The sequence below is a fragment of the Mixophyes fleayi genome, chromosome 7 (genome assembly GCF_038048845.1).
Source record: "Mixophyes fleayi isolate aMixFle1 chromosome 7, aMixFle1.hap1, whole genome shotgun sequence".
NCBI lineage: Eukaryota > Metazoa > Chordata > Amphibia > Anura > Limnodynastidae > Mixophyes > Mixophyes fleayi.
This window is the reverse complement of record NC_134408.1, coordinates 101124291-101135291: the sequence shown is the minus strand read 5'-3', so window position 1 is coordinate 101135291 and position 11001 is coordinate 101124291. Positions and strand designations below refer to the sequence as shown.

The window sequence follows — 11001 nt, the reverse complement described above, 5'->3', positions numbered from 1 at the left end:
TTAACTGCATTTATTGCAGAACACAATAAATAATACCGTATAATGCTTACGCAAACTTGTGAAAACATGAAGCAATAATAATTATTGCACTACCGACGTCTTTTTGCAGGCATATCACAATGCTTGGTGCCACTCTCTCCCCTCCCTCGCCCACCCCTGGTGCGAGCACCTCTCCTTGGAGGAGTACTCTGTACAGATGTGCTAGGCGTACTAGCGGTACTGGTGGTGGCGGAAGACATAGGTGCCGGTAAACGGGCTACAATTTCTGAATGTAGTTGCCCTGCCAGCCGGGTCACATTGGCATTCCCCTCACGTACTGTGGAATGTAAGGCCTCCACAGCCCCAGTCATTTGGGCCAGCTGCACATTGGTCTGTTCTAAAGCTGTTTGCCAGACGGTTGATTCCAGCAAGGAGTTGACTATTGGAGCGGTGTATCCGCCTCAACTGGGCCGCAATTTGGGACATGTGGCGAGTTTGCCTGTCAATGAATAATGTCTGTTGCTGCTGGAATGCGCCAATAGACAGCGCCATTTCTCTGGCTGGGTCCATAGGTGCAGGTGCAGGTTGGTGGTGTGATGGTTCAGCAGGGCCAGGTGAAACTTCCTGGAGGCCAGACACAGGGGCATCCACTGTTACCAGGGTGATGGTTGTTAGATCCTCTGGCTCAGGGGACATTTCCAGGGACTCCTCCTAAGGTGGCTGGTATGAAGAGGGCCCTGTGTATGAAAAATGACGGTAAGTATATAGTATATAATATGTTTGTATATTGCATTCTGAACACTGGATAGGAAAGAATAATCTTTAGCAACTACAGATTCTTTCACAATGTTTGCATTCCTGATTTCTAGTCCTATGCTACCTGCTTACGGATGCACTTATTATCCTTTTGATACCCATTATCATTTGGACTGTGTAGTACATGCTGGGTTATTTTGACTAAACTGCATGCTATCAAAAGTGGAGATGTTGCCTATAGCAACCAATCAGATTTTAGCTGTCATTTTGTTGAATGCAATAAAGTAAAGGTATATTCTGATGGGTTTCTATAGGCAACATATCAGTTGAGTAAAATGTAGCCCTAACTTCTCATTGCAAACAATAAAAAGAAAAAAAAAATCAACATTGACAGCAACATTTGCACAGAAAATCAAGTAACTCCATTATTTCTCTCCTAAACAGAAATCACGCACCTGCTTGCTCGTCTGTGCCCGAATCTCTCGCTGAAGGTGGAGGTGTAGGTCTGGCACTGGGACTGAACTGCGGTCCTGGCGATTCTGGATGTATTAGAAAAAGCATACAATGTATTTCCAGAAAAAAACAATTTCCAAATATACTGTTTATTGCACAAATGTGTTTGCAATTTTTTTTTTTTTTTCTATGAGAAAAAAAAACCTTTACAAACTATTAGAGGCAAATATACACTTTGAAAAACAAAAAAAAAAAATTTTTTAAGAAAAAACGTTTGCAAAGAGAAAAGCAGTTTTAAAAAGAGAAAAGCAGTTTTAAAAAGAGAAAAGCAGTTAAAATACTGTTAGGGTAAAAAAAACAAATAACTCACCAACTACTTGGCCAAAAGAGGGCGAGTCGGTGTCCTGGACATTTATGCCCTCTACAATTTCAGCCGGCATTATCTGGCGCAGCTCCTCCTCGTACGTGGTGTACTCCATACGAAGTGGGGCGCCACCACCCGTGCGCCTTGTCGACCTCCTTTCCTGGGCCATCTTCTCTTTAAGCCTCCTCTTAATATCAGAGAAGCGCTTGCGGCAGTGTGCCACTGTCCGCTTCAGTGGGCCCACCGCGTTCACGGCATCACAGACTATCCCCCACAGTTGGTGACGCCGCCTTAGAGGAGTCTGGGCTGCCAGGTTCCCTAGGATGACCTCGTAGCAGGGAATGATGTTGTGCACCAACACACAATTCTCATCATGTGAGAAGCGCACATTCCTCCCTGTCTTGGTCTTCCTGCCCTGTCCTGTCTCCTCAACCTCTCCCTCTCCCTCCTCTGACCCCTCAACCTCCATCTCCCTCTCCTCAGCCTGTTCTCCCCTCCTATCTCTGGACATTTTTACCCAGAAGACAGAAAAACACAAAACACTGAAGGACTTACAAACACAAAGAACAAACTACACTACCTACAGACACACTCTCCACACAGTCACACACAAGTAACACAGACAAAGGACAAGTCAAATACAAAAAATACAAGACAGAAAATAAATGTACAAAACAGGAAAAAACCACAGGACTACTCACACTTCAAACAGATATCGCTCCACCAATCCACCAAACTCCAACTCTCACCAACTCTCAGCAAACCACTATCCTCCAAACTCCTCTCACAAAACTGCTCAAACCCCTATCAAAGAAAAAGTGTCAGGCCAGTGGTTTATATAGGCCTTGTGATGTCAAATCTCCTGATTTTTAAAATAGCCAATAGTAACAGGCCAGGAGACAGGTGTAATTTTCAAAAAAACCGCCTTTACACAAAAGCGCCGTCATTTAAAGCAAAAGCGCCATGTTCTATTCAAAGCCGCCGGCGGCTTTGAGCATTACATCCCGCCGTTACATCGCCGGCGGCTTCAAATTGAAGCTGAAATGCGCCCAATAGTAAATCCGGCTGTTTCCAATGCAAACACGCCGGAAAACCGCCGCGATGCATGGCGGTTTGAAGCCGCCATGCATCACGCCTGATAGTGAATCTAGCCCTTAGTGTTCATAATTGAATTTATTTTAAAGACAACAACAGGGTAAAATTATCTTTTTAAAACATTGACGCATGTATTTTAAGTATTTGTTGGCACTAGAATTGCTACCAATGGCTGGGCTTGCTTCTGGTGTCTCAGAAGGAGGACAGGTCAACCTTCTATTGAACCATACTTTAGACTAACTAGTCAGAAAGCACAATACTTGTCTAACTGGTGTCCACTGTCAAGCAATTATGTCAGCTGCTGACGACTCTGCTGTGCTATACTGTAGTTATGAGCTACTACTGTACCTTGCATTTTTAACACACAGATTTAAATAAAGGAATGCTTTTTTAATCCAAGTTAAATATTGTAAAGTGTGTTTTTAGGTTGTTTTATTAACTTTTTATTCCATAATTTGAGGGAAAGCATTTACATTTTTTTCCTATTGTCTGCTTGGTGCCTTACTGTCCTAATTTCATCCCTAATTAACTGGCAAACTTAATATTAGTAATAAATACATTCAAATGTACAGTCACTGAGTTACATTAAAATGATTTGCTGCATTTCAGCTTGTGGATTCAAGTACCTGTACATTTTCCCCTGGTTTACGTCCCCACCCATGTAAAGTCTGAACTCAGAAAAGTCAATAGAAGTTAACTTCCACGACTGGGAAGAAAGACAGGTAAGACCTGATATAACAGAATTTAGAGTTATAAAAGTTAGGGGGTAATAATTTAAGTTTAAAACTAACTTTGACCTGGCCAAGATTTTTCAATATGTGAAAATTTTTATTAAGTGCCATAAATATGTTATATTCTTTTATGATCCTATGTTTGGGATGGAAGAGAGAGTGTAAGCTGAATGGTGTATAAGAAAAAATGCTGTTGTCATTTTATGTGTATCCAACATTATTGTGTCTACCAGTGTATTTTTTAGCTGTTGTGTTGTGTGGAGTTTGGGGATTTGCTTAGACAGCTATGTTTCATATGAATTTTCATCATTTAGTTTGCCTATGAGTATTCCTCTGTGGCAACAGATGGAATGCAAAAAAAAAAAAAAAAAAGGAAATTGGATTATGCTAATTCTAAACCTGTTTCGTTATGTGAAATGCTGACAAGTTAAAGCTTCATAGGACTGAATTTTTTTTACTATAGGGCTGCACATAGACAGCGCTGCCGTCTTGGAGTTCCCTAATACAGATAAGCAGAGCCCCCTGTCTGACCCCCATGATGATGGTTAGTATACAAAGCAGAGACAATTCTGGAAGTAACAAAAAACTGAGCCAATTCTGTTGGCTAGTGTAGGAATCAGTCCCCAATCTGGTGGCTAGTATATAAAGCATAGCCCAATCTGTTGGCTGCTACACGAAGTAGACCACAATCTAGAGGCAGTATGTATACCTCTCAACTGTCCCGAATTAGGCGAGACAGTCCCAATTTAAGGGATCGTGTCCCAGCCACCCTGATCGGGACAGTTTTGTCATGATTGGTGGGAAATTTGTGAGGCATTCTATTCACTGCTGCTCTGCATGGCAGAACAGTGGTAAACTGGTGCTATGTGCTAGGTATGTCCCTGAGTGCGGCGACACCCCCATCAGGGCATTGCCATGGCCCCAGATTGATGTGGTCCCGGACAGGTGCGTGACAGACTGTCCCACCGCTGCCTGCCTAAATGTCAGGAGGTATGAATATGAAAAGACAAAATATTATACTATAAACATCACAATTAAACATTACCCTATCAGTGAGCAGATCCCTCGTACATAAGTCCTCACTGACCACCCTGAGGGCAGCCATGCACATGGGAGCTACTGTAAAATTACAGAAATAATTAGCATTACTGCCAAAACTGCCATTTTCAAAATTAAACTGGTTTGTTTAGACAATATAAAGCCTTGGGTGAAAGGCATATAAGGCAGCTATGAAAATAAGCAAATGTATTTAGGAAACAAATTAAAGCTGTCCAAAGTGGGACACCTTATTAACAAATTCAATCACAATTTGAGGGTGAAAACACATGAACTCCTCTTGTGCCCATTGTATGCAAAAAGTAGTGTTCTGGTTTGTTAAGCATTAGGACAATTATCATTGTTTGCTGACTGTCCTGGTTGTTACTATTATTAGAGTTTATTTATAAGGTCCCACAAAATTCCTCAGTGTTATAGAGATCAGTTATCTCTATTTGCTAGTAAAAAGCTAGACCTTGAACACAATGTACCACAGGCACACAATAAGCACCCTTGAGTATCCACCCTCAGGAATGATGAGAGATAAATGAACATTAACAAAGTTATTTTATTGGGAGACATATAATAATATAAGAAAATGGAAATATACCATGGACCAGCATACAACTATACAGTATATGAAGAAATCATATAAACAAAAAAAAACACAGGTAGACTTTGTATTGTAGAATTATTTGTTACTTAGTTACTAAGTATTCCGTTTAATTTTAAACTGATATTTTAGTTGAATTAAAGGTTGGAGAAAAATTTTATATTCTTTTAAAGACCACATTGTTACAAAGCTCATGCATGGCTGCAGCCAATAGTTAGGTCTATCTACAAAGATCATTTACTAGCTGCAAGATATGCGCATTTCTGTTTGCGCAAAACACCTATTTGTCCATTTTACACATATTGATGAGTAGGCTCAAAATACACATTCATTCCAGATTTTGGAGTTGAAAATTTGCATTGTTCATCCTACTTCCCATTAAATTCATCCCTAAAATTTTGGATTAATCTTATTTATGCCTTAAATTAATAGTGAAAGTGAAGAGATTTGGGATATCAGGACTGTCTTTTTTACATGTGTTACTTTTGTGAGCTTGAATGTTCTAATTACAATGGCCAAAAAATTGGGCTAGAAATGGTCTTTCTCATAAAAAGCGACTCTTGAAGTTGTAAAACATATTCTGTTGCGAAATCAAGGCCTAGTTTCTTCCAGCAGATGTAAAAATCAAGTTTTTTGATGTGAGCAAAAATTGTCTTTGGGGAATGCCTTCTAAAAGTGTATTTTCCATTCATTGAATTTCATCACATTTTTCATGAAAAACTAAATCTTGCTCTAATGCAAATCCCACACTCACAAAATACCCAATCTTTCCAGCACCCCCACTAGAAAACATTATGTTACACCTCTGCCATTTTAGCTAGCAAATCTATGAGCGCGCCATAAAAACAGATGCATTTGCGATATGGGTGCGCATTTTTGAAATTTCACAAATGACCCTTTGTAGGCTCCCATAAAAAATGCAATACTAAGGATGTAAAAAGCTAAAAAATCATGAATTAATCCAAAAGGAAAATAGGCATGAGAGGAGAAAAGAAAGAACTGCTAGAAAAGAGATTAAAAACATGCAGAAGGAAGAAAAGAGAATGATGGGGGCACAGGAGGCAGACCCAGTGCCTGAAAGACAGACAACAATGACTGTCAAATTAAATAGAGACAACTGGAGACAAAAGGGAAATGAAAAAGTCAAACAGAAACCAGAATAGACAGACACAAGCAGGCACAAGGACGCTGAATGGAACAAAGACTGTGAGACAAAAGATTAAGCACAAAAAGGTAGAAGGACATGCTAAAAACCCCCAAATAATTCTCTTAATCAGAGCCTGTACAATACTTATGATAACCTCAGATAGCAGGCTGCTTGCAGCACAATATCCAATGGCAGTTTCAGCTTCTAACAGGCAGAGTGTATTTAATTTCTGCGTTTATGAGTCATTTAGTCATTCCCTAACGAGTGAGAACGCATTTCCATCCCCCGCTCCCTGCTGTTTTGTGTTCTATAAATACCGTGCTAGTTAAAATAAATGGAGCAGGTAGGAGCAGGGAACGGCTTGTTTGGCTTTTTGGCGCACACTCTATTTATTTTTATTGTAATAATCCTCCTGTGACTTTATTTTATGAACTATTCTGTTATTCCTGTGCTGCAGAATTGCACGTGGAAAAAAATCTCCAGAATTTAAGTCTTCTTGATGCCAGAGAAACTATACAATCTGTTAATTGTGACTGTTGCAGTGAAATCATTAAGGGGCAACTAGCATTAAGATGCTGCTTTATGGGTGCAAAATGGTACTGCCATGTGCATACAATCTTCCTTATATAATATCACCCAGAACAGCTGTTTCATCCCAGACTTGGTCCATGTCATTTTGCTGCCTGAGGCAATGAGATAAATTGTGCCCCTTGTTGCCACTTATACTAAGTGACACAATGTAGGAATTTTATTAGTGCATGCAACTGTACAATTAACAAATATTGTTCATGCAAGATTAAGCAGGTCAGGAAGTCTACTTTCTGGGCCGATCTGTCTGATACAAGACCTATTCATGAAAAGATTTATTCTCCTCTAGAAAACTACCATAATATGCTTTTAGTTATGTTGCTTTATGCTGTGTTAGGGCTTTTACATACTACCATTTAAATGCTGCACCTGAATTGTGTTGTTAGTTAAGTGCAAAGCCTGCATACACAATAAAAATAAACCCCATTTGTGTTCATACCCATTTACGTTCATACTCTTTGTGAGGTTGCCTTGCAGTGTGATTTTTGGACACTGCTGTTTCATTTCAGCGCATTCAAAGTATGTCACCACTCTTGAAAAAGACTATTGACTCCATGGGAGTACATTGTGTACATACCAACTATGCCAACTAGTGGTTAACACAATTAATCATCATTGTGCTCTATTTTTCCCATTCTTGTTAATGGCCAATTCATTTCTACTACTCATTCTTTTCAGCAGAGTTATAATAACTTTGGAACCTTTGTGGACTGGCCGAATTTACGCAAAACTGCAAATACAATACTGTAAAATCTGGGGTGTGAATCTTTATGATCTCCACCCAAAATGTGCTTTAGATGGAAATATTTTTTAACAATAACATGTGACAATCATTTTCACTTTGCCCCCACTGTCTGCCTCTGTCTGCCAGGCTTGTCCTTGCAATTCAGCAGTCTAATATTGTAAACCACTCAATTCAACTACCTGAATTGAGCTTGGCAGTGCTCTGCTCTCCACTGCTCTAACCCCTCCTCATAAACTGCATACTGCAGATTCACCTCTTTGTCGCACAAAGCCTCTCAACATGTACTGTCTTAACTCTTAACCTATAATGAAATAAAGACACGGACAACTTCTGGGTTTGTCTAAATAGGTCACAGGTTTATTACTTTGATAATATAAAATTGGTGGTGGCGAGAGCAAATTGTCAGCTAACGACTAATAGCAAAACCAAACCGTGTGCAGCCACAGGCACTACCATTGGTACCAGGACTTAGTTCTTTACAATTGGCCAGTGCTATATCTGGCATAATTGTGACTACTTTTTCTCGGGGTTCACAATGATGTGCCCATGCAAGACAGGTCAAGGGGTCCCCCACCCAAAGGAATCAATCACCAGGGTGCTTTGAAGGGGGCACTGACATGCGGCCAATCAGCAATAGCCCACTATGAATTATTTGCTGACTGCAAGATATCTCCCGCCATGCTGAAGTCCTTTAACAGACGAACAGCCCACCACCTAGTGACCTAGCAACCGTGCCTAACCTCCTGAAGATCTGCTCCAAGAATAGCCAAATCCCTATGTCAGTAAGGTACAGGTCCGCATAATACAAGACAGTGTCTGGACGCCCAGAACACATCAGAGTCACCTACCATCTAGTTTTGTAATCTTCGAGCAGAAAAACCTAAAACCAAACAAAATGTACTCAATGAGATAACTTTGATCATGCACACTGTTCTCAACACACCAGGGAGAACTGCAAACACTACAATCATTCTAGGCAGAGGGCAGGAGGAGGCAGTAACCCATATGAAGGTAAAAACCTATAAAACCCCAAAGGCTCACCGCTAGTCAGACCTGTATCCAGGGAAATATAGGACACAATCCTTTCATGTCCCTGCTAAAAGCGACAAGTAGCAAAGCTCTGGGTTACCGATATGGGATGGGCAGGTACTATGTCTAACATGGCTTGCGTCTGATATAAGCTTTATAAGCATTAGACTTCCATCTGACAATGGACTTAATGGCAGAGATGGAACAGCCACTCGGCAGCGGCAGTAGCTGCCCCAATCAGAAAGAAGCGGGTACCATAGAGGGCTGGGTCTAAACCAGGGTTGTCCAACCCGCGGCCCGCAGCCTGCATGCGGCCCACGACGCCTGTAAATGTGGCCCAGAAGGAGTTTTGGTTGTGGCAAGGGGGCAGCACTGTTAATTGAAAAAAAATCCTGCAAAAAAAAAGAAGAAAAGAAAATACTTACCTTGCGGTCACGTCAGCTAGTACTCCGGCTCCCTCCCTTGTTTCCTCCTCCGTGCGGTGCTCGCAGTGAATGTCGGGCATGATGTCATCACGCCCAACATCTATTGCGAAGCGCAGCACAGAGGAGTCACCCGCGCGAGAAGAACAATCAGCAGCACAGAATTGGAGAAAAGAAGAAAAGAGGACAGGAGAACAAGCCGATTAAAAGGTAAGTTAAGGGGGATTTTTTTTATTATTTCAAGGGATGCTGACCAGTGAATAAAAGTCACCTGGTCCTGGAGCATCATGGACCTTATCTCCCTGCTACATACTTCTACTTGTAATACTAATGGGGCATTATATATTATTCTCTTTGGCCCATTATAAGTTGTTATCCCTTAACTAACATAGTGGTGTAATTAGCAAAACAGGTCACAATTTGGGGTCACAGTGATGTATATGTCAGGTACCGCAGACCTGGTCAGGGGACCCTGATATACAATGCCTGGCTTAAATGCACTTTATTGATATTGCATCAAAACAATACAAAAAGTGATTATAGTATAATAACTAGAGAGGATTTTTTGAACAGGGCGATTGAAAGGTAAGTATAGGGGGATTTGAAAAAAAAAGTGATTTTATATATATATATATATATATATATATATATATATAATATATATTTATATATATATGTATATATATATATATATATATATATATATATATAATATATAATATATAATTATATCACTTTTTTTCTCATATATATATATGTTAACTATGTTTTCTATGGGTTTTTGGATGATCAGCTATCGTTAGTGTTAGTGTATCTTATGTGCGGCCCAAACCAACTCGTCGTCTTCCAATGTGGCCCAGGAAAGCTAAAAGGTTGGACACCCCTGGTCTAAACCAATGTGCTTGAGCGAACTCTTGTAAATGGAATAAAACTGAAATTTGGTCAAGGGTGACCAGTTAATATGAAGCAACCAGGGCTCAGCTTCATGGGGTTGCACCCCTTCAAATCTGGAACATAATGCAACTGCACATATGCTCGGGTCCTCATGAGCCGATATAGATAGCCATTGTCCTCTGCTCAGTTGGTCGGTCTTAGACCAAAGGATTTTACAAGACAACATTTTATGTGCAAGCATCATGTGCCTAGCCACTAAAGCATTACCATTAGGGGCCACTAGCTCGCTAACTCTAAATGCTCTGATAAAAGCTAGCAAAAAAGCTGTGCTGAACAAAAGGAGTTCATATTCGTACTCAGATACAGCTGCAAGTGTGTCTATCAACTGTTTTAGCAGATTGGGGTTGATGGGTCTCTTAACCTCTTCCATAGTCAAATGGAATTTTTCCCACCCTTTCAGAGTGTGACAAAATGAGTTTGATAACTCCTCCCTTGTTTCTCACAAAATGTGGATTATGACATGTACTTTTTATAGCCCTGGTTTTGTTCCCCAGCTCACCAGAGTAAAACTGCAGTGTCTAATTACATGTGGATAAGGGAACATTGTAGCTCATTGTAAATATGTATATTGGTTATTGTATATTTTTGATATTGCAGTGAAGCTGTTATTCATTGTTCTTAAATGGAAGCCAGGTGGGTTATGGCTAAGGATGAGATTACAGGATACAGGTGAAGGGGCTGTTGCTACATTCATTCTTCCCCTCCGTTCTCTTCAGGAAGAATGGAACAGCTGGGGACCCAGTGACATCAAAAAGTATTGGAAGGGGTGAATTTCAGAGGGACTGACTTATATCTAATATCTGGAATTGGGGAAGTCCAATTAGTATCCATTGTCCTCCAAAGGAGTAGTCCAGACATTTTTTCTACAACCCAAGAGGGGAGCTTCTACAGAAGCATAGGTCATCTCCACTCCCCCCTCTAAACAAGCCAGGGGTTTGCCCAGGGAGGGAAAAGCACTGTAGCAATTTGACCCTGCATATAAGGATCCACTCGAGGGGAGGAGGGATATTCATTCTGAGAATTGATGGCTAGAAGCTGCTGGCTGGCTGGTTTTTGAGTTGCCGTTCTCTACCAGTGGAAAACATTGGTA

General features: G+C 40.6%; 1 protein-coding gene across 1 annotated transcript; it reads right to left on the bottom strand.

Annotated features, from left to right (window-relative positions):
• Nucleotides 1–490: 490 nt before the first annotated feature.
• LOC142096992 (uncharacterized) lies at nt 491–2192 on the bottom strand. The gene is made up of 3 exons (XM_075178602.1): nt 1559–2192; nt 1191–1274; nt 491–716 (listed from the first exon to the last, which is right to left on the bottom strand). The coding sequence occupies exons 1-3, from the start codon at nt 2061–2063 to the stop codon at nt 691–693; spliced, it is 615 nt and encodes a 204-aa protein (XP_075034703.1). The 5' UTR covers nt 2064–2192; the 3' UTR covers nt 491–690.
• Nucleotides 2193–11001: the final 8809 nt, after the last annotated feature.